The following is a 24545-nucleotide window of genomic DNA, read 5'->3' on the forward strand; positions in this document are numbered from 1 at the left end:
AATGCTTGATAAAGGGAATAAAAACTACAAGTTTCTCAATAATATGTGATAATTCAGAATGGTTAATATTGTTCAAATTCAGATTTTACTCCTTATTGTGAGATGGGATAGATTATTTCCTGGTTTAGCTCCTGGACTGAAACTACTGAGCTGGATCTCGATGGAATAAAATCAAACACGGGATTGATGTGATGCAATCCAAAAAGATCTCACAGGATATCTTGTAAATTAAACATGATTTTATTGTATGATTCTACCTTTGTACTAGAGAATCAGGAAGCCTCCACCATTCAGGGAAATCAGACAAATGGCCTGATATATTAGTTCCTCTCCCCACCACCGGAGGCAGTAAAGGGTTGACGTGCTATTGAGTGGTGGTTATGTCTGAGGATTATGTCCTCATTACGTGAACTTGTATATGGCCTTTTTATAGTGAGAGTTACTGGGGAGTGTATTTTTCTGCTGTGGAACCACAGGGTATTATTTAAATAACTTAATATTTATAGTAAGGTTTCTGGGAATTTAGTAAATTTGTGGGTGCCAACACCTCTCAGGAAACGCATCTATCAGCCCACCTCACAGACCAGAAGGTGCACTAGTGTGCTGTCAAGGAAAGTGTTAGTAACATCCTCCAGACCTTGCCTGTCTCCCAGTGGATTCCTTCTTCTTTGGCTCTCTACCTTTTCGATCTATCGCCTCCCAGCTTCTCACTTCATCACTCCTCCTCCACCTATCTACCTTCCCTCTCACCTACTTCACTTATAACCTTCCAGCTTGTACTCTTTCCTCTTTTCCTATATTTTTATTCTGGCTTCTTCCCACTTCCTTTCCAGTCCTAATGAAGGGGCGCAGCCTGAAACGTCGGATTTCTGTTCCTCTCCGTAGGTGTCACCTATGACTCACTAATCCTAATCGTGCATCTTTGGAATGTGCGAGGAAGTCAGAACACTTGGAGGAAACCCACATCATCACATGGAGAACATACAAATTTGTTACAGGCAGTGGTGGGAATCGAACCCCATACGGTGATTGCTGACACTGTCAAACGATTTTGTTAACCACTGCACTACCGTGTCAGCCCAACATGCACTCAAACACCACTTTAGCTGTATACCTGTTCATTAAAGCAAGTTTCTAATTAGCCAATCATATGGCAGCAACTCAATATATGTAATAGCATGCAGACATGGTTAAGAGGTTAGTATTCATTCAGACCAAACATCATAATGGGGAAGAAATTTGATCTATTGACTGACTGTGGAATGATTGTTGGTACCAGATGGGGTGGTTTAAGTATTTCAGAAACTGCTGATCTTCTAGAATTTCAGTGCAAAGCAGTGTCTAGAGTTTACAGAAAATGGTGCAAGAAACGAAACAAAAATTCAGGGAATGGCAATTCAACGGGTGAAATTGTCTTGTTAATGACAAAAGTCAGTGGAGAATGGCTAGATTGTTTCAAGCTGATAGGAAGGCAACAGTAATTCAAACATGTCACAACAATGGTGTTCAGAAAAGCATCTCTGTATGCATAACACATTGAACCTTGAAGTGGATGGGCCGCAGCAGCAGAAGATCACAAACATGCACTCCATGGCCACATTTAAGAGATATCTCCTGCAACTTATAAAGTGGCCACTGATTTTATGCTCTCTCAAGAGGATACCTTTAGTGTAGTAATCTTAGCTTTTAAGGTTGATCCAGCACTCAACATCAAAAAAGGTCCTTCAAACCTATTGATGAACAGACTCCAGAACAGAGAAAGTGAAGAGAAAAGAATGGATACTAATAGAAGAGGCATTCTTATGAACAATACCCAGTTATTTTTCTGTTCTCAGTTTGCTTTGTTCTGGTAATCAATCAAAACTGGAAACAATATTAAGATAAATTAGCAATCTGAATTTCATACTCAAATGAAAGCGTTAAACCCCAGTTGATTTGGATTTTAAAATAAGATAATCTATCCTTTCTCAGCATACAATATTCAAAATAAACATCTTTGAATAAGAACAATCTAATCAAACCATTCATGCAGAAATGTTATGATATTGGACACTGGATTTATAGGTTATCCAACTAAATAACAATATTCATTACTTTACACTCTATTCAGAGATTGAGAATCTTTGTGCTCTGTAAATTGGAGAAATCACTTGATCTACAGTCTAAATTATATTGGTAATATTGTCAGAACAATTTACCTACGTGAAGTCCAGGTGTAATGCCTTAATTTTTTCCCCCTCTATGGGAATATGTTACCCGAAGTACTCAATTTTATCTTTAATTAAGTTATGATCATTTGGGATTTTAACATTCTCGAGTGATGTGAAGTTAAAGAGGATGGCAATTTAAAGTTGCTTAATATCTTGACATACAGTATTTCCATAAGTTGTACTTTCAGGAAATTACTTTGTTGTTCTCTTTTGTAGATCAGAAAGAATTTCAGATTATTTAAGGTAAACTCCAAATTGTAATTTGTCTTAGCTGTTCTTGCTCAGATAAGTTATTTTATTTGAAAGAATATTTTATCAAAACTTTGCAATGGATAGCAGCCATTGAATTGGAATATTGACTGGGAATTACTGAAATTTTCTATTCCCACATGGAAAATATACAGTTGAAAAAGAACGTTCCTTTTCTCGAACCTTCTCCTGGGAATGAGAACTTTGATGACTGGACCAGAATCTATTGTCCTTCCTGGATGACCTGAAAGATGCTTGATTGGCCACACGAAGGGGCTAGTAAAGGTCACATATATTGATGTGGGTAAGGACAAAAGGTTTCCTTGCAGAATGAGCTAGTCATAAGCTGAAGAAATTGTACGGATGCTGGAAATCCAGTGTAATACACTCAAAATGCTAGAGGAACTCAGCAGGTCAGGCAGCATCTATAGAGAGGAATAAATAGTCAACATTTCAAACTGAGACCCTTCATCAGAATGAGCCAATGGTGTATTAGCTCATTGTGAAGATTTTTCCACCTAATGGATACTTTTTTTAATTTCTAGGTTATACCCTACTGAAGCATAAATATTAATTTCTGTAGTGTGATTTGAACTAATATTTGCATTATTCTTATCAGCAGGGTAATCACTACACTAAAAACGTAATTGCTGTGATGCAATCTGAGTGGTTTGAGGGACTCAGTTTCTTCCTGCCTTGATTTTTGAAGAGTATATATTACTCTGTACTTTGCAATAAATAGTAAGGTGAAGGCACTCACCATTGACGACATAGAAAGCTGCCAACACAGATCTCGTGATCTCCGGGCTAACGTCAATTTTCATTAGGCATCGAATCAACAGGATCTCTGCAATCCAACCATCATAAAGCTTTTAGGCTTGTTCAACAAAGAATTCCCACAAAGTTAAATGAAAAATGTGTAAATTTTAGCTCAGGATGTAAAATTTTATTGAACGTAAAATAAGCATTAAAATGTATACATACAACTAAAGAAGCTGAAATATATTTTTGAAAAAAGTTTTCTTTTAAAATCTATTATATTTTAAAATACTTATCACTCAAATGAAGATGTAGCAGTTACTTTCAAACCACTTTGAGACTGAGCACAGGTTGTACGATGCACCATCCATCCAAAAATAGAGTTCCAATGTCAAAGAATAAATTTGATCTCTTTTTAAGAAACTAACAAAGCAAACAGTCTTGAAATGATAAAAATAATGAAGCTAACCAGTCTTAACGTATTAAACGTATTTAAGCCAAGTGTTTTTTCTCCAGAATCAGAATCAGGTTTATTATTGCTGGCATAGGTCATGAAATTTGTTAACTTAGCAGCAGCAGCAGTTCAATGCAATACGTAATATAGAAGAGAGAGAGAAAAAAATAAATAAATAAATAAATAAATAAATAAATAAATCTTAAATACATTCAAGAATGTTCAAGTGTATTCCAGAAAATTTAAGCAATTTTAAGCAGTCTTAAGTGTGTTTAAGCAGTCAATAAAAATATATCACTCCCGGCCCACTCTCTGGCTCTACCCAAACTAGACTGAACTAAAGACAAAGCATGAATACGTAACTAAACTCTTCAGTTCTATCAGGCCCCAACCCATGTGACTAACTGCCCATAATAAACGTGCAACACAAGTGTAATACAGATAAAAAAACAGATACACTGCTCCTACAATAGGGAAACCTTGCAGTCAGTGCTCCAATGACCTCATTGTTTGGCTTTCCCCACACAAAATGGCCTCAGGAAGTGGATCCTGATTCCCGGCTGATAGACACCATGTTGGCTTTTTAAATTGTTCTCTTTTTAGACTGTTTGCATGTCTCTGACCAAACTGATCTTTCAAAACAGTTCAAAGCTATTTAAATATTTTTTAAAAACTAACAAAATAATTGACTTATAAAATTCCGAGTTCCTGAAAATAATTAAAGATTTGAAAATTATGTAAAATTAATAAACAATGACTAACAAAAAGACTTTAATTTTCCATTAAGGTCAGCAATTGCATTCATTTCACATTTAGATCACGTTAAGCTGAAGGGACGGAGGTGAATGGAATCAGGACCCTTGGCCCAGGACCTCTGTACTTTGTGTCTGGACTCATCTGAGGCCACTCTCTGCTGCCATATTAGCGCTTGACTTGAGCGTGCTTCTGACTTATGAACAGCACTCCACCCAGCTCATTGTTTACTCTGAAGTTCATAATTGCTAAAATGAAGTTTTGATCAGGTCAATTTTATGGTAAATTACTTCTGTATTTTCTCATTTTCTGCATTGCTTCATACAGAAGATAGAGCATTTGTGAAATAATTTCCAAGTAAGGAATACATTCCTTTTCATTTTTAATTTAGTGTTTGTTTTCTTTTCACAATTGTAGGGGCTCTTGTAGTGTCTGCTGAATACCTTGGTAGTATACATTTGCTGCCTGTTGTACTGGTTGTAATGTAATTACATTATCAGGAGGTAAATGGAGGAGTTTGATTGTACATCCAAAATGCTGACGCATCGATTCCATCTCTCTGTTAACTTGTTCCACCAGAGTTAGCTTCAGGCGATTGACAGCGTGGGATCAACTGTTCCCAGACCTCAGTTTAAATGTCCAATATCAGCTTACAGAAACATTAAAGGTGGAATTTTAGTAAATGAATGATTTAGTTTACTTTTGCAAGTTTCTGGCTGTGTGCTCTAGTCCAAGAACCATAAGCATTTAGCAACCTGGAAATAAATATACTATTTGATACTAATGCTGTATTTACTCATTAATTTATGTGCTTACAGAGACAGGAAACACCTTTAAAAGTTGGCCTTCCCAACCAACCCCGGTTCAGTTGCATAACTTATATTTAATTTCTAGCTCACAAAAAAAGAATGAGAATGGTTGACCACTAGAGGGTGCCAATGGTCTATACTACAGGCCCTCTCTGAGTTACAATCGCCTGACTTCTGCACACCTCTACATATTAAGGAGCTTTTGTATATACAGTCATTCATCTCTCTCTTTCTCTTTCTCACTCTCTCTCTATCTCCACATCTATGTATCTCGCTATCTACCTCTATTAAAGTTGTTTCTTATCAGTCTTATTGATCTCATTGCTAATCATTACAAAATTGTGGAGATATGGCAACACTAGGAATATTGAGAGATTCATGAGTATTTAATGACTTAGGGACAAAAGTGACTTATGACTTCTGTAAAATCAGAACACATTCATCACCTTGGATAATATAACTGTCGAACTGAAAGCCGCTGAATGGAATTGGGACCACAGCTCCTGCTAGCACCTGAAGTTAGACAGTGCATATTTTACGCTGCTGCTCCCTAATAGTCTTTCTGAAACTTCGCTTAATAAGGTTTACTTTTGGTGTTGACCTGGAGTTGACCCAGCTACTCTTGGAGTCCCAGTACATTTAGTATATATTAGTGCCCTCCTGGGTAAAACAGGACAGATTTTAGATAAGGTCTGAAATCTGCAAGGCCATGAGCTGGAGGACAGAGAGGGAAAATGTACCACTGAAAATTAAGGATGGTCTGCCTTCACTGGAGATGTCCCTGGAAGTGGACAATGGCCAGGGGAGGACATGTTTGAGAGTCTGAGGGCAGCAACACACAGAATCAGGTGTAATGTCACTGGCCTCTGTCTTGAAATTTGTTGTTTTGCAGCAGCAGTATATTGCCATGCATAGTAATAAAAACTACAAATTATAATAAAAAGTATATAAATTAAATAAGTAGTGCAAAAAGAGAGGGAAAAGTACCAAGATAGAGTTCATGGGTTCATTGTCCATTCAGAATCTGATGGCAGAGGGGAAGAAGCTGTTCCTGAAATGTTGAATGTGTATCTTCAGTCTCCCATACCTCCTCCTTGATGGTAGCAATGAGAAGAGGGCACGTCCTTGGTGAAGAGGGTCCTTAATAATGGCATTGGAATTGCTTTTCTCACCTTCCACAGCCTTCGGTAGGCCATACCTGGACCTCTTGTATAGTTCTGGATCACTGGCCTTGAACACCACACATCACCCTCTCAGCAGACCAACCACAAACCTCCTGGTCCATTACAGCTTTTGGTTTGGGTATGTCTGTATGTCTCGAAGATGCACACTCATCCACACAGATCGTGATGAAGTTGGTGACAACTGTGGCATAATTATTCAGATTCAAAGATGAATCCCTGAATATGCAAACCACTACCAGGATGATGGCAAACATCTCCCTCAGCAGATAAAATAGACAACATTTGACAGCTAGATGTTCTGGGGCAATTGAGCAGGACATAGTACTACCATGTTTGTAAACCACAAAGAATTAATCATAAAGCATACTCCACCTCCTAAACCTTTAAAAGATTGAGCTGTCTGTTTTTTGTGGTGAATGGTGAAGCCATCGAGTTGCCATGTGCATCCAAAATGGCAGGGGGGAGCCCTGTTTCTATGAAGTAAAGTACACAACAGTCACTGATGTCCCTCTGGTACAGCAATCATACTCTGAGGTCTTCAGTTGTATTTTCCAGAGACTGTACATTCACCAGCAGAATTGTCAGGAGTGGAAATCTAAAGTCCCTGCATTGAGTGTGATTTCCACCACTAGCCATGGCAAAAACTGCAAAAACACACATGCTAAGACTAAAGTACATTTAGTCATGGGAGTTCTGATTTTGGGCAGAACGTACCCTGCCAATATTGCTTCCTTTAATAATGCCAAAGTCTCTATGTTATACAGCATCAAAATAAACCCTTTGGCTCAGCACATCCATGCGAGCTGTTTTGCCCATCTGCTCACTGCCATACTAATCCTGTTGACTATTTGCCACCATTGGATCCTTCTGCTCCAAAATACCATTGAAGAACATAAATCAGAATCAGAATCCGGTCCGGTTTAATATCATCGGCATATGTGGTGAAATCTGCTGTTTTGCAGCAGCAGTACATTGCAAAACCTAATAATAAAACCAGAAAATTTAATTAAAATAAAAATATATATTGAAATTAAGTAACTTGTGCAAAAGGAGCGGGGAGAGAGGGGGGAAATGCTGAGAGTTCATGGGTTTTTGTCCATTCAGAAAAAAGATGGCGGAGGAAAAGAAGCAGTTTCTGAAATGTTGAGTGTGTATCTTTAGGCTCCTGTACCTTCTCCCTGATGGTAGCAGTGAGAAGAGGGCTGTACTGCATGATGCGGGTCCTTAATAGTGTGTGCTGCCTTTTTGAGGCATTGTTTTTTGAAGGTGAGACCAGTACCCATGATGGAGCTGGCTGAGCTTACAACTTTCTGCAGCTTTTTCCAGTCCTGTGTACTGGGCCCTCCTTACCAGACAGTGAATGCTCTCCACGGTGCATCTGTAGAAATTTAGAAGTATCTTCGGTGACATAGTTTCTTCAAACTTCTATGAAATATAGCTGCTGCTGTGCCTTCTTGTAATTGCATCGATATGTTGGGCCCAGATTAGATCTTCAGAGATATTGACACCCAGGAACTTGAAAAATGCTCACCCTTTTCCACTGCTGATCCCTTGATGAGGACTGGTCTGTGTTCCCTCGACCTACTCTTCCTGAAATCCACAATTACTTTGTCATACTGACATTGAGTGCAAAGGGAAATCAGTTTGCAGATGTATGATGTAACGCTGACCAAACAGGCTCTTCAGCACAGACTAAATCGGCCAAAGGGTCTATTTCTGTGCTGTGGTGCTCAATTACTCTACTTTTCAACTGACAGGCAGCTGCGATACCTCGACAGTTCCTGTCAGACACAAAAATTGTCTATTCATGCATCTGATCATTTACAAAATATTACCATCAGTGAGTTTAAGCTAACAACAATGAATTGACAGTAAAAAAAACACTAAAACCAGAATTTAAACTGCTCAAATCATCCATAATATATATCCTTCCCTACTGTAGAGATCTTTGTAAGGTCAATAAGAAAGTATGTAACAATAAAGGTATGTTGTTTGACCTGTGTAACTTTATCAGAAGAAAGATGGAAGTTCTGGGAAGGTCTTGCAAACATTCTTAAGTATTACTTTTGGAGTTTCAAGAACTACTTAATGAATGGGAAAACAGCTCTGAAAATTCAGTGATACAACATTTTACAAGAGACTAACCATGTGTATTAAAAATTAACTGTATGAGTATCTTCTTTAATATATTTATACTACGGTTTCAACTTTTGAAAATTCTGTACTCTTCCTTTTTTCAAACTATCAAAAGTTACTGACGACACCTCTGAATTTTTAGAAGTTGCATTCTATAGATACGTGCAGCATTAAATTTCTTTGAGTATAATTCTCTTAATAACTTAGAAGTGTCTCTTATTTCAGCTTATAATACTAGAGTAATATTTGTCTGGTTTATCCATCGAATGGAACATGACCTCAACCCGGGCACATAATTAGTGCACACAAGACCATTTTTTACCTTATTGTCTCAATGCTGAGAAGCCTTCTCAAAGCTCAAATAGTTTAAAGTTCGAAGTAAATTTTATTATCAAAATACATATATGTATCCATATATGACCCTGAGATTTATTTTCTTGTTGGCATATACAAAAACCCTATAAAATATTGACTGTAACAGAATCAATGAAAGACTGCTCGACTAGGACAAGTTCAACATGCGTTTGATAAAACTGCCACATCAGGCAGCTCATAGAACATCACTGATGACTACCAGCGCCATCTTGTCATTCATTAATATATTCAACTTCCTCTCCGATGTGACTGATCTTCACAAAACATGATGAATCAGGAAGTAACTTATTTCCTAATGGCAAGGTACTGATTCCAGAATCGCCAAACACCGAGACCACTCCTGATTCTACTAACAGAGTCCCTGCCCTTCTGATCATCTGAGCAATCATGAGATCATGAGACATAGGGCCATTTGGCCTATCATGTCTGCACCACCATCAATCATGGCTAATCCTTTTCTTCCCCTCCTCAACCCTGCTCCCTGGCCTTCACCCTGTAACCTTTGATGCCATGTCCAATCAGGGACTTATCAATCTCTGCCTTAAATACACCCAACAACCTGGCCTCCACAGCTGACAATGGTAACAAATTTCACAAATTCTCCACCCTCTGGCGAAAGAAATTTCTCCACATCTCTGTTTTAATTGGATGACCCTCTACCCTGAGAATATGTAGTCCCCCACCATGGGAAACATTTTTTCCACATCTACTCTGTCTAAGGCTTTCAACATTGGAAATGTTACAATGAGATCCCCAGTCATCATTCTAAATCCCAGCAAGCACAGACCCAGAGCCATCAAATGTTCCTCGTTTAATAACACTTTCATTCCCGGAATCATCCTTGTGAATCTCTTGTGGGTCGTCTCCATCTTTTCATTTTGCACACCCATCGTGAGACACAACTAAATGTTCCTGTTGGAAAACACAGTATTTCTGATACTACTTGAGAGGGAGAGTGAAGAAAGCAACAGTCAGAAAATAATGAGAAGAAAAATGTAACTGGATTTAAAGTTTTCTTGTACGGTAGTATTTTTTTCAGTTTCTCAAATATGTTCTTATTGGGCACCACAGTTTTGTTTTGTCTGAATCTTGAACTTTGAACTTTGAAAATTGTGCATACACCTCCTACTCTGACCTTCTGTAATGGTATAACCTTCAGCTTGTGGTCAAGAGAATAGCATGTTACATATCTTTTGAACAAGATATAAGTACATGACAGAATTTGATATGCAGTATACAGGCATTTTTTAATACTCGAGGTAGTGTTTTCAAGTCTTGTATTACTTTTGATCAGAAAAGTTAAGCATAGTAGATTGGGATTGAAATTAGGCTTGAAGTGCAATTTTAGCTGACATCCCGTCTTGTCTATTTACAGTAGATGGATTTGCCATGTTTGGATTGATTTATAGACAAATCTGTATAACAAGGCATTGATAGCAATTCACAGTTCTCCAGCTTATTCCTGGCTGAAGACGGAAAGGCAGTAAAGAAAGTAGAAAGAAAGAAAATCCTAACCACTGCTATTTAAATATAAATGTTAATATATTTACATCACGTACATTTATTATGTGTATAAATTCACCTTTAATTGTGATATACATCTACTAGATTAATAGTTTATTTGACAGCAGGTTTAAACTTAACTTATATTTATTCAGAAGAGCTAATATCTTGTTTTTGGAATTATGTCAGTTACCGTACTCAGAATAACCTAATTTTCTTGTCTTAGGTGATGTGGGTGTGTAACTTGTGCCGAAAACAACAGGAAATCCTCACAAAGTCAGGGGCCTGGTTCTACAGCAGTGGACCAAACGCACCGCAGGAGTCCGATCTGATAGAGTCCACGATGGGACTGGCCCACACGAATGAAGAAGCGCCACAGGAAAAGAAAGCAAAACTACAGGAGCATTCCCAATTCCAAGGTCCTTTACCCTCAGGGGACATTTCTACACCAGCGTCAGACAAAAACAGACCTCAAGGGCTCACGCGACAAGATACAATCAAAAATGGTTCAGGGGTGAAGCAGCATTCAATGCAGACTGCCAGTGAGATACCCACGGACAGGTATGGCACTTGCATTAAAATGAACAGAGCTCTTGTCTATGCAACACACAACTTGCTGGAGGAACTCAGGAGATCAGGCAGCATCGATGGAGGGGAATAAACTGTCGATGTTTTAGGTCATGACCCAAGTGGCTTGGCCCAAAACATTGATTTTTCATTCTCTCCATTGTTCGTTCTCTCCATAGATGCTGTCTGACCAACTGAGTTCCTCCAGTAGTTTGTGTTTTGCTCTGGATTTCCTGCATGTGCAGAATAATGTTGGTCTATGCAAAATTGTGCAAATTTTCTTTTGTTTTGCATTAGTATTGGTAGGCAAAATTTGCACTTTCCTGTCATCTTCATTATGGGAAGTTATTAAACTGATTTTAACTCAACTGCTAAGCTGGTAATCAGAGAGCCATTTCTGTCTTAAGTGGAGTGAAGAGGCAAATAGGTGAACTTCGAAGCTCCACAAATACCAGGCCAAGAGTTTATTTCTTTGACTTTACCTCCCATGTAAAATAAAAGGAAACAGTTGCTTATTTTAGTATAAAACATGCATGAACTTCTGTTTTCTGTGTAATTTCACAGAAGTAAATTAAGAAAGTAAATTGCAAATGTAGCAAAATTGACTTTATGCACTCTAGAATTCCCCTATGAGAAGGTTCTGCTGATGTGTTTTGAATGTCACTGCTGGTGCAGGCAAGACCTTAAAGGAATGCCAGTAATAATTAATTGTCTGTGCTGGCATACCTGAGAGAACATTTTATCCAGCCAGCTGCCACCCATTGTATTCCAGTCATTAAGAAATCTGTCTCCCTTATGTTCTTCCTCTTAAGTTCAGTAATGGCTGATGCTCTTAGAACCCTTAGCTGAAATAAAGTGCAGAAGTGTGAAGACTAGTTGTTTTTCTACATCATTAAAAAATAGAAAATAATTATTGGTTAGAAGTTTAATTTCGGTGCCATACCCAGAGAAGAGGAAAATGTTCCTGTGCATCTATTGAATGTTTGTGTTGTTTTTTAGAATTAAACTGAATAAATTCTGTTTTCATCCTCCCCTTATGTTGCCCACTCTGGCTCCCCTCTTACCTGTTCTCTTTTTCTCACTTGCCTATCATCTCCCCCTTTGTGCCTCTCCTCCTTCCCTTTCACCCATGGTCTACTCTCCTCTCCTATTTGTATTCCTTCTTCAACCCTTTACCGTTCCCACCATCTGCTCCTCCCCCACCCATCTGACTTCACCTAGCTTTCCCTCCCTCAACTTCTTATTCTGGCTTCTTCCCCCCTCCCTTTCCAGTCCCAATGAAGGGACTCAGCCCAAAACATCAACTCTCTTCCTCTCTACAGATGCTGCCTGACCTGCTGAGTTCTCTAGCAGTGTGTGTGTGTGTGTTATTCTGGATTTCCAACACCGGCAGAATCTCTTGTGTTTATAAATTCTGGTTTAGTCCATTCTTCTTTTACTGCGTTTGTTAATTTTATGAAAGACTTACACGTGACATCTGTAACAGTAGATGAAGTGAAGAACAATCAAACACAGGTGTTGGAAATGTGAATTAAAAAGGAAGAGAGGGAGCTGCCACAATCAGCAGCAGACAGCATCGGTGGAAAGAGGAACAGGGTTAATGATTTAAAACAATGAAATCTGATGAAGGGTCATTGACCTTTGCTTCACTCTCTGTAGGCGCTGCCTTGCTTGCTGAGTATTTCCAACCCTCTGTTTTTATTGCAGTTCATGGAGTCTATGTGAACTTGACTCCCAAAATCATTGGCACTGCAGCGTAGACCTACATATTGTTTACTTAGAGCTAGGTTTGTGTTATGTTAGTTAGCTTACTAGTGGAGCACTGTTGAGAGGAAAGACGCAGTGGCAGTCTGTCACACCCAAGTGGTTAACTGGTCATTGTGAAAAAGTGCATGATGCAGTGTGGTCTAATAAGACAGAAATGTACGTATCAACTTAGTTTTGTAGCATACTGTGTTAGAAAAAGGCAAATTCACTTTACCTTGAAAGAGGACACGTCTAGAAATTCAGTTGCATAATGCTGTTCTTTTTATTGCTGTGTCAGGGATTTTTTTCCCCTGCAGTGAATTTCTGGATAATTTTGTATCAACTGAACACCGATGAGTGTGTCATCTGTGTACCTCAATGGGATTTTTGCATCAGCCTGCATGGGGAGACAGATTTCTTGTCTTCTAAGATTTCTTTTTTGGCATACTGAAGGAGAAACGGGGCTGTATTCTCATAGGGTTGCACTCCCTGAATGCTGGTCTCCCAGTTTCTCCCTCATAACTTCCCAGCTGTTGTACCTTCCTGATCTGCACCTCTCCTTCCTTCCATCACTAGGTTTCAACACTTCCTGCCCCCAGTAAGTTGATTGTTCCCCTCATCACTAGTCTCCCTGAACTTGGCCTCTAAAAGGGGTAGCTAAAGCATGCTTTAGGTTCTTGAATTTTCAACAGAAGGCCAGTGGTCATTGCCACCCACTGCAGTATCTTTTTTCATCTATTGCATCCTTTGAATGAACTAGAATTTCTAAGCAATTGGGTTGCAATTTCTAGGCAATATGATCTTCTGCTACTGTAGCCCATCCACACAAGGTTCAACATGTTGTGCATTCAAAGAGCTGTTCTGCATATCACTATTATAATGTGTGGTTATTTGACTTACTGCCCCCTTCCTGTCAGCTTGAACCGGTCTGGCCATTCTCCTCTGACCTCTCTCATTAACAAGGCATTTTCACCCATGGAACTGCTGCTCACTGGATGTTTTTGTTTTTTGAGTCATTCTCTGTAAACTCCAGAGGTGTGAGCATCCCAGGAGATCAGCAGCTTCTGAGATACTCAAACTACACCATCTGTCATCATAATCATTCCACTGTCAAAGTCACTTAGATCACATTTCTTCCCCACTCTGCTGTTTGGTCTGAGCAACAACTGAACCTCTTGAGCATGTCTGCATGCATTGAGTTGGTGTAACCTGATTGGTAGATTAGATGTTTGCATTAATGAGTGGGTGTACAGGTGTGCCGAATAAGGTACACCTAATAAGCTGTATGGGTCTTAATGCCCTTCCCTTGGACAACATCGGTGCCGTGGAGAGGGGAGACTTGCAGCTTGGGCAACTGCCAGTCTTCCATACAACCCTGCCCAGGCTTGCGCTCTGGAAACTTTCCAAGGCGCAAATCCATGGTCTATTGAGACTAACAGAGGCCTACACACAATAAGGTGGCCATTGACTGTATTTTATTACGTCTCTTGTACGTAACTTGTTTACATACAAAGTGGTGCTAGTCTCTTCAGTTTTTATCAGATCAGTTGGCATACACCTTTAGTAATGTACTACTGCACTAATTCTAGTTGCCTCATTATGGGAAGGACGTGGTGGACGCAGAAGAGGTTTACCAGGATGCTGCCTTGATTAGAGGGCTTGTGCTTGAAGAAGACATTGGAGAAGCTTGCATTGCTTTCACTGGTGGAGGCTGAGGGGAGATTATAAGCGATATAGACAGACAGTTGATTTTTTTTTCTCAGGGTTGAAGTATCTAATACTGGAGAGGATGCATTTAAGGTGAGAGTGAAAAAGTTCAAAGATATGAAGGGCAAGGTCCTTTTTACACAGAGACTGGTGAGTGGCTGGAATGTTCGGTGGGGTTGGTAGTGGAGGCAAATACAACAGAGGCCTAGTGGGCACAATCTACGCACATGAATGTGTAAAGAAAGGAGGGAATATTGGCATTATTAAGCAGAGGCGTTCGTTTAGTTCTGTACTTAATTACTTTTTAAAATCACTTCCGCACAACATCAAGGGCGGAAGGGCCTGTGCTGTGCCATACTGTTCCATGTTCCATAATATAGAATTGTTCCATTTTAAGTGAAATCAGAATGGTTTTTGATCTTTCTTCAGTAAAAAAAGACAATGATACTTTGAGGAAGAAAATAATTGCAGGAGTTATTAAAGTAAAATAATTATCGAACCTACTAATTAGGTGGAAAAATGCCAGTTTTATAAGTTTGTTTTGTTGTAAAGCTAGTATTTGGTGCCATTGAGTCATTTAGTACAGAAACATCCTAAGGTCCATTGAGTCTGCCCCATAATTCCATTTTAATTTAGCCACAGACTCATAAACTCCTCATTTGTAGTGTCACCAGTTTCTTTGTTTTTTTCACATATAACCCTTATTAGGTTTTCACTGACTTGAAAGAAAAAGGTACAAGCCAAGCATCATAATGCTGCTGCAGTTAATGTAGATATCTCCCAGTCCCACTGACTGGGTAGGTAGATGAGAGGGGAATTGGGGAGAGTGGGTCCAGGCGATTGGTGTAATGGGCATTTTTTTTGGTGGGCTGCGGTCATTGCGAGAGGTCATTTGTTGGTCAGGCAGCACAAGGTTTAAAAAGAGCTCAGGGTCTCTTGCGCACTCGGCAGAGGCCAATAAAACGAAGTAAGGTGGAAGTGGAGTGGACATTGTTAGAGTGACTAGGCTTTGGCTCAACAGGCTTCGGCAAGAACAGGTACAGGCTAGAAGTTAAGCTTGGGAAGTTAGAGGTATGACAAGTTCAGGCAGGTTGGTAGTTCAGGCAGTAGAATGCTCCCTCTGTCAGATGTGTGGTTTCAGGGTACATAGCAGAGTTCTCTGTTACTACACCTGTAGGAAGTGCACCTAACTTTAGCTCTTGACTGACATTGTCAAGAAAATGGAACCGGAGCTGGGTGCACTCTGGATCATGCAGGAGGCTGAAAGCCTTGAAGATGAGGCATATGCTGATATGGTCACACCCAGAGTGCAGGCTTAGACAGTAGATGGGTGACTGCCAGGAGAGGTAATTGGAGTAGGTAGAAACTGAGCCCATTCCCCTCTGCAACTTTGGATTGCCCTTCAGATACTGCTGGAGGGGACAACCTCTCAAGATACACCAGCAGCAGCCAGGCCAATGGTTCTTTGACCATCTCTGAGGCTCAACAGGGAAGGGTAAATTCAGGCAGAGGGATAGTGATAGGAGATTTAATAGGGGATTCTGTGGCTGCAAAAGAGAGACCAGAATCATGTGTTCCCTACCAGGTGCTAGGGCCAAGATGGCTGCAGAAAGTTTTCAGATGGGAGGGTGAGCAGCCAGAGGTCATGGTGCACATCAATAACATCAGTAGAAAGGGGGAAGAGGTCCTGCATAGTGAATATAGGGAGTTAGGGGAGAGGATGAGGAACAGGATCTCCAAGGTAGTAATCTCTGGATTACTCCCTGTACCATGTGCTAGTAAGGGCAGGAATAGGATGATAGTACAGATGGAGTGGCTGAGGAAGTGATGCAGAGGGAACAGTTTCAGATTTCTGGATCAATGGGATCTCCTCTGGGGAAGGTATGACCAGTACAAAAGGGATGGGTTACACTTAATTTGAGGGTGACCAATATCCTTGTGGGCAAGTTTTTCATATCTGTTGGGGAAATTTTAAACTTATTTGCAGGGGGATGGGAACCAGAGTGATAGTGCTGATGATAGGGCAGTTGGTGTACAAGTTGATGCATTATATAGTGAAACTGTGAGGAAGGACAGGCAGATGATAGTCAGTGGGATGATTTGGAGTGTAACATCAGGGCTAAGTCAAAAAGATTGATGAATACGGGACTGAAGGTGTTATGTTTGAATGCATGCAGTATATAGAGTAGATCATTTTGTAGCACACTTAGAGATTCAGAGGTTTGATGTGGGCATCGCTGAGTCATGGCTGAAAGAAGATCATAATTGGGAGCTGAACATCCAAGGATACACGTTGTATTGAAAGGACAGGCAGGTAGGCAGAGGGAGGTGGGATGCTCTGTTGGTAAACAATGAAATTGAATCTTTAGAAAGAGGTGCCATAGGACTGGAAGATCTAGAATCCTTGTGGGTGGAGTTGAGAAACTGCGAGGGTAAAAAGACCCTGATGGGAGTTATATACAAGTTTCTGAACAGTAGCCAGGACGTGGGCTTCAATTTACAAGCGGAGATAGAAAGGCATGTAATATTGGCAATGATATGATAGTCCTGGTGGATTTCAATCTGCAGGCAGATTGGCAAAATCAGGTTGGTACAGGATCCCAGCATGGCTTACTTAAGGAGAAATCTTGCTTGACAAATCTGTGGGAATTCTTTGAAAAAATGACAGACAGGATAGACAAAGAAGAGTCAGTGAATGTTGTTTACTTGGATTTCAGAAGGCCTTTGTCAAGGTGTCACGCATGAGGTTGCTTAATAAGATAAGAGCCCATGGTATTAAACGAAAGATACTAGCATGCATAGAGGGTTGGCTGACTGGCAGGAGGCAAAGAGTGGGAATAAAGGGCCCTAATCCGATTGGCTGCTGGTGACAGGTGATGTTCTGTAGGGTTCAGTACTGGGACCACTACTTTTCACATTATGTGTCAATGATTCGGATGATGAAATTAACGGCCAAGTTTACTGGAGGGGTAGGTAGTGTTGAGGAAACAAGAACTTAAACAGGCTTGGCAAAGAAGTGGCAGATGGAATACAGTGTTGGGAAGTGTATGGTCATGCACTTTGGTAAAAGGAATAAAAGTGTAGACTATTTTCTTTTTTTTTATTGGTTTTTTTATGACTATTTTCTAAACAGGGAGAAAGATCAAAAATCAGAGGTGCAAAGGGACTTGGAATTCCTTGTGCAGGATTCCCTAAAGGTTATCTTGTAGCTTGAGTTGGTGGTGAGGAAGGCAAATGCAATGTTAGCATTCATTTTGAGTGGACTAGAATATAAGAGTAAGGATGTGGTGCTGAGACTTCATAAAACATTGGTCAGACCACACTTGGACTATTGTGAGAAGTTTGGACCCCTTATTGAAGAAAAGATGTGCTGGCTTTAGAGAAGGTCCAGAGGAGAATAATTGCAGGAATGAAAGGGTTAATATAGGAGGAGCATTTGATGATTCTGGGCCTATACTCGCTGAAGTGTAGAAGAATGAGAGGGGATCTTATTGAAACCGATAAAATATTGTAAGGCCTAGATAACGTGGATGTGGACAGGATGTTTCCTATAGAGGGTAAGTCTAGGACTAGAGGGCACAGCTTCAGAATAATGTCCATTTAGAACAGAGATGAGGAGGAATTTCTTTAGCCAGAGGGTGGTGCATCTGTGGAATTCATTGTCACAGGTGGCTGTGGAGGCCAAGTCATTGAGTATATTTAAAGCAGATGTTTGATAGGTTCTTGATAAGTCAGGGCATCAAAGGTTGCAGGAAGATGCCAGGAGAATGGATCAGCCATAAAGGATTAGCACAGCAGAGGCAATGGGCTAAATGGGCCTAACTCTGCTTCTATGTCGTAATATACATTAAGGTTGCAGTGAAATATGTAGTGGAATAGGCTTGATGGGATTGTATGAATATCTGCCATTGATAGGCCAAATGGCCTCCTCCTATGTAATAAGAATCTTCAACACAGAAAAAGAACACTAGGAAGATTCAGCATTTCAAACAGCCTCTGTGAAGGCAAAAGTCTTCGATCAGCAGTCTCTTTTGTCTTCCTGCTATTGTCATGAACCCTCAGCCTTGCTCTCAAATTAATATATTAACCATGCCTTAGAGTTCTGATTTATTAACTGTTCGACTGTTCGTCACTCGAGGGTATCTATATCCAATGTACTCAGAGTAAACGTGTTGTCAGAGTTCGTAAATTGTTACCATCTGTACCGAGGTGCAGTGATGAACTTGCAAACTGCTCATACAGATCCAGTCATTATAACAGTGCATTGAGGCGGCACTGGGGAAAACAATGACAGATTGCAGAGCAGAGTGTTACAGTTACAGAGGAAGTACAGTGCAGGTAGACAATAAGGTGCAATGTCATCTTCAAGACATAGAACTTAAAGTAAAAGGAGTAGAATGTTTATAACAGAGTAATGAGTGGATCTGCAGGGAGCAGCTTGCAGTAAGTCATCATATTCTTGCACGGTCTGTTTAAATAAGTACATGAGACATTAGCTAAACAGTGTGTTTTTGTGATACACTTTGGACTTAATCAACAAATGTGTTCATTATGGAACAGTACCTCAATAGGAATGAATTATAGATGTGTGTATGTGTACGCGTGTGTGTGCATGTGTGCGTGTGCATGTGTGGATGTGTGGATATGTGTGTGTATGTGCGCGTGCTGTCCCAAACGGCAAACTCGGAGTGTCCAAAATAGAAACAGTCCCTCAAGGGATGTTAGCACTTCAGAAAATTCCTGTTGCACCTTTGTTTTGCATACTACATTGAAAGAATTTGTCTCCTTCCCTTGCTGTGGAAAATAACTGCCGATGGTACAGGTGAGCAGATCATCAGGATAGAGGAGTGTTTAGTGATAGTGGAAAATTACTGAACAGTAGTCCAGCTAGTCGAGCTGCTGTCTCATGATGTTAAAGGCCTGGGTTCAACCCTAATCAAGTGTTGTCCGTGTAGAGTTTGCTTCTTGCAGTTTCTCTGCTTTCCTCCAACATCCCAATGATGTGTGAGTTGGTAGCTGTAAATTCCCTGAAGTGTGCAGTAGATGTGATCTGATGGGAGCTGATACGAAAGTGGGAAGAGTAAAAAATGATGGGATAAGTGTAATTGGGCTGTTACTGGTTGGCTTGGCTTCAATGGCTTGAAGGACCTTCTTCCATGTTCTATCCCTCTGACTTTATTACAGAAATTCTAACATAAAATTGTTGTTTCAAAATGAACTAATGAAATCTGATACATCATTTTGTTATTTTCAATATTATTTAGATAATGATTACGTATTGACTATCATAAAAATATTATCATAGGTTAAAAATATGCAGCACCATTCTACTCACACTTGCTCATACACTCACTCACATTCACACTCATACTCACTCATACACTGACACACAGTCTCCTCCATGCACACATTCTCTCTCTCATGCACGTTCTCTCAGTCTTTCTCTCTCACACACTCACACTCTCATTCTCTCTCTCACACACTCACCCTCATTCTCTCTCACACACACACTCACTCTCATTCTCTCTCTCACACACTCACTCTTATTCTCTCTCTCACACACTCACCCTCATTCTCTCTCTCTCACACACTCACTCTTATTCTCTCTCTCACACACACCCTCATTCTCTCTCACACACACACTCACTCTCATTCTCTCTCTCACACACACTCTTATTCTCTCTCTCACACACTCACCCTCATTCTCTCTCTCACACACTCACCCTCATTCTCTCTCTCTCACACACTCACTCTTATTCTCTCTCACACACTCACCCTCATTCTCTCTCACACACATACTCACTCTCATTCTCTCTCTCACACACTCACTCTCATTCTCTCTCACACACACACTCACTCTCATTCTCTCTGTCACGCACTCACCCTCATTCTCTCTCTCACACACACTCACTCTCATTCTCTCTCACACACACTCACTCTTATTCTCTCTCTCACACACTCACTCTCATTTTCTCTCACACACACTCACTCTCATTCTCTCTCACACACACTCACTCTCATTCTCTCTCTCACACACTCACTCTTATTCTCTCTCTCACACACTCACCCTCATTCTCTCTCTCACACACACTCACCCTCATTCTCTCTCACACATGCACTCACTCTCATTCTCTCTCACACACACTCACTCTCATTCTCTCTCTCACACACAATCAATCTCATTCTCTCTCACACACACTCACTCTCATTCTCTCTCACACACAATCAATCTCATTCTCTCTCACACACACTCACTCTCATTCTCTCTCTCACACAATCAATCTCATTCTCTCTCTCACACAATCAATCTCATTCTCTCACACACACTCACTCTCATTCTCTCTCACACACTCACTCTCTCATTCTCTCTCTCACACACACTCACTTTCATTCTCTCTCACACACACTCAATCTCATTCTCTCACACACACTCACTCTCATTCTCTCACACACACACACTCACTCTCATTCTCTCTCACACACAATCAATCTCATTCTCTCTCACACACACTCTCTCTCATTCTCTCTCACACACACCACTCTCTCATTCTCTCTCTCACACACAATCAATCTCATTCTCTCTCTCACACACACTCACTCTCATTCTCTCTCTCACACACACTCACTCTCATTCGCTCTCTCACACACATTCTCTCCCTGTCTCACACACATGCTCTTTTTCTCTCTCTTTCACAGACACTCGCTCTTTCATACTCTCTCACATACACATTCTCTCTGTCCCTGTCTCACTCACGCACTTGCTCTCTCATTCTCTCACACACATATATGCACACACTTGCTCTCTCTCTTTCCCTCACTCCCTCTCTCTCCTCTCTCTCTCCTCTCTCTCTCTCTCACTGCCTCTCTCTCTCTCTCTCTCTCTCTCTCTCTCTGTCTCTCTCTCTCTCTCTCTGTCTCTCTCTCTCTGTCTCTCTCTCTCTCTGTCTCTCTCTCTCTCTCTCTCTCTCCCCCTCTCCCTCTCTGTTAGTTGCCTATTTTTCATTTGAGATGTACCTTAAAGACGTATAGACGTACGGGCTGTTCTTTTCCTTTTCCATAGCATTTGCCTCCTCCCTTGGTCTGATTCCGTGCGAAGCCTGGTTGTTGGAAGTCAGATGTGCTTGAATTCCTGATGAAAGCATCTTGCCTGTGTTTGTTTAATAAGCATTCAGATAGTAGAAATCTCTGAGTGCTCGACGCTGCAGCTGGGAATGGGGAACCCTCACTGCTGCAAAGCATTATTGCTACAGTCAGTAATGGTGTTAAAAATTCTTAGCCTCTCTGGATGAATTAGCGGGTGGCGTCTGAACAATTAACCATTGACTGGTGTTCATCAGATCGTAGTTTTTACACAGGTCAGGATGATTTAGGCATGTGATTGGCATTTTGGCATTTGATGTTACAAGTGAGATAGACGGCCTCACAGTACATGGGGGTAAAGGCTGAAAATGCAGTTTGAAGCACTGCGTCAGTTCTGCAGTTCTGTTTTAACCAGTTTAAATAATGTTTTCTCAAACCAACATGACATCCTTCTCCAAAATGAGTTCTTTGAACGAGCACTAAGCAACCTTGGGTGAGTAAATCACTTCTCATGTAATTGCAGAAGACAGTATAAGTCTCATTTCAAATTTCCCATTCCTGAAAAATAAACCCTTATTTGATGTATTAAAATGGCATTGATAGAAATTTAAAAAGTTAGAATACCGTTTACACAAATAAAAGGAACTAATCAGATTATACTTTAAGGCTCTGTAGGAATTGAAAACAATAAATTTAAAATCTGTATTGAGCTCATTACAAATTTTAAGAGTCTTGATCTCATTACCATTTTAATGTTCAATCTTAACTACCAGATGATGTTTGAATTATGCTGGCATTTTATCTGCAGAAGTACTATTGTTTTCCTGTGAGAATTCGATCTTACAGTATTGAGGGTATGATTGCAAGCGAAGACAGTGTATAACTTTTCATAAAAAGAAGATTAATTTCATTGTTTGCAAACTGTAACCTAGTATGGCCTTGGCATGTGACATAGAAAATAGAGCACTCTCTTAAAGGGTGGTCTTAATGCTTAATATTCATTTCAATTGTTCAAGTGGGTGTATTTATTTTTGATATAGGTCTTGTATTATTGTTTTGTTGTACAGCTCTATTGTATACAGTATATCTTTCAAGAAATTATTTTGAGGGAAAATACTACATGTAGATTTAAAAATACCAAAATCCGCAAAATGCACATTTTTATGAGACATGATCATGCTGGGTTGCTTTTAAAAAGTGCACAGTGACTTGAACAGGTGCAGTTGACTGCTTAGGCAACAATTCTTGCTCCTCCTCCTCCTCCTCCTCCTTGCTGCAGGGAGACTTCCAGTGGCAATGGAACTCGTAAATCTTGTAATCTACCTTAACTGTCAGAAAACCAAAGCAGGAGCACAGAGCTTTCCTGGAATCCCGGTGACATATGTTTTAAAGTTTTGAAGAAATTGCTGCCATCATTTGAAACTAAGTAATTAATTAGTGTGATGGGCAGTTCTTCTGCCCACTCTGCTGTTTGGATAGTGTGTGGATGTTCAGGGTTGCTGGTACAATTAACAGGCTACCAACTATTGAGGAAACAGATACGTCTGACGGCAGGTACTTGGCCCATTTCAAATTAGTTGTTTCAGGAACTGATCACTTTTCTGGTGTTGGATTGCATAGGTTGTGTAAGTTCTGCCATAGTATCAGGTAAAGGACTACACAGAACGTACTTGCAAGCAGGCAAGAGGGAGACCATCAAAGATCTAAGGTAGGAAAATTCCATTGTTAAGGTTTCTGTCCAAGGATTGTTGGAGGGTCTCTTGTCTTATAAATTAAAATGACAAGGTTTTCCTTGTATGATCATTTTAATATTTTATAAACTAATTATTAAATTAGTTTTATTCATTTTTGAACAGTCTATAAGAAATACGTTATGAAAGTATTTGATGAGGTAGTCACTGTTTTAATTTATTTAATCAGAGAAGTATACATTAGAATCTGCTGGATATAAATGCAGATAAAGAATGGGTGTTTGGAGTGAACTTTCAATGTTTTCTAATGTTATCAATTGCAAATATTTTTAATTGTGATGTGTTTGTGCACAGATACAGTATATTCTGGTGGATTTATTTATGAAATTGAACAAACTGGTTAATGCGTAAAGACAGAAAATATGTCCTTGACAAACCTTTATATTTGACTACATTTGCTGCGGTTATTTATAAACCACAGGTTTGAGGCCTATAGTTTCCAGGTCAGGGTTGATGTGAGAAATTTATAAACTGATGTAATGTCCAAAATGCCACAAATTATTAATGTAGCTGCACAAACGAACTAAGATAAAGTGAGGTTGAAACTGTGAAAAGCTTTTCCTTAATTGTTTGTAAGGAAATCAAATATATTCAGTGGCCACTTTATTAGGTACACCTGTACACCGGCTCATTAATGCAGATATCTAAACAGCCAGTCATGTGGCAGCAACTCAATGCATAAGAGCATGCCAACATGGCCAAGAGGCTCAGTTGTTTTTTAGGCCAAACATCAGCATGGTGAAGAAGTGTGATCTAAGTGACTTTGATTGTTGGTGCCAGATGGGGTGGTTTGAGTATCTCATAAACTGCTGATCTCCTGGGTTTGTCACACATAACAGGCTGTAGAGTTTAGAGAGAATGGTGTGAAAAATAAAAAATCATCCAGTGAGCAGCAGTTCTGTGGGCAAATCCGCCTTGTTAATGAGAGAGGTCAGAGGAGAATGGCCAGACTGGTTCAAGCTAATGGGAAGGTGAGAGTAACTTAAATAACCACGTGTTACAACAGTGCTGTGTAGAAGAGCATCTCTGAATGCATAACGTGTCAAACTTTGAAGTGGATGGGCTACAGCAGCAGAAGACCATGGACGTATACTCAGTGGCCACTTTACTAGGTACAGGAATGGGCAATGAGTGTACATCAGCCTCCAACAATTAATATATATCCCATGTATTAACTCATACCCATAAAAATAAACTTCCCTTGTTATAGTTATGACTTGATCCCGACTATAGAGTATCAAATAGTCTAAGTCAAATCAGGA

At 40.0% G+C, this 24545-nt stretch overlaps 1 protein-coding gene across 3 annotated transcripts in view; it reads left to right on the forward strand.

Moving 5' to 3' along the window:
- rims2a (regulating synaptic membrane exocytosis 2a) overlaps positions 1-24545 on the forward strand; it is a 1051530-nt gene that overhangs the window by 389571 nt on the left and 637414 nt on the right. For 2 of the 3 annotated variants that reach the window (XM_073052005.1, XM_073052014.1), the window contains exon 1: positions 10664-10993. In XM_073052005.1, coding sequence (XP_072908106.1) covers positions 10776-10993 — 218 coding nt within the window. In that variant the 5' untranslated portion in view covers positions 10664-10775. Of the gene's footprint in view, positions 1-10658; positions 10994-24545 lie in introns of those variants that run through there. The other variant, XM_073052040.1, reaches the window with a different exon arrangement.

This window comes from Hemitrygon akajei, chromosome 1 (assembly GCF_048418815.1).
Source record: "Hemitrygon akajei chromosome 1, sHemAka1.3, whole genome shotgun sequence".
Lineage (NCBI taxonomy): Eukaryota > Metazoa > Chordata > Chondrichthyes > Myliobatiformes > Dasyatidae > Hemitrygon > Hemitrygon akajei.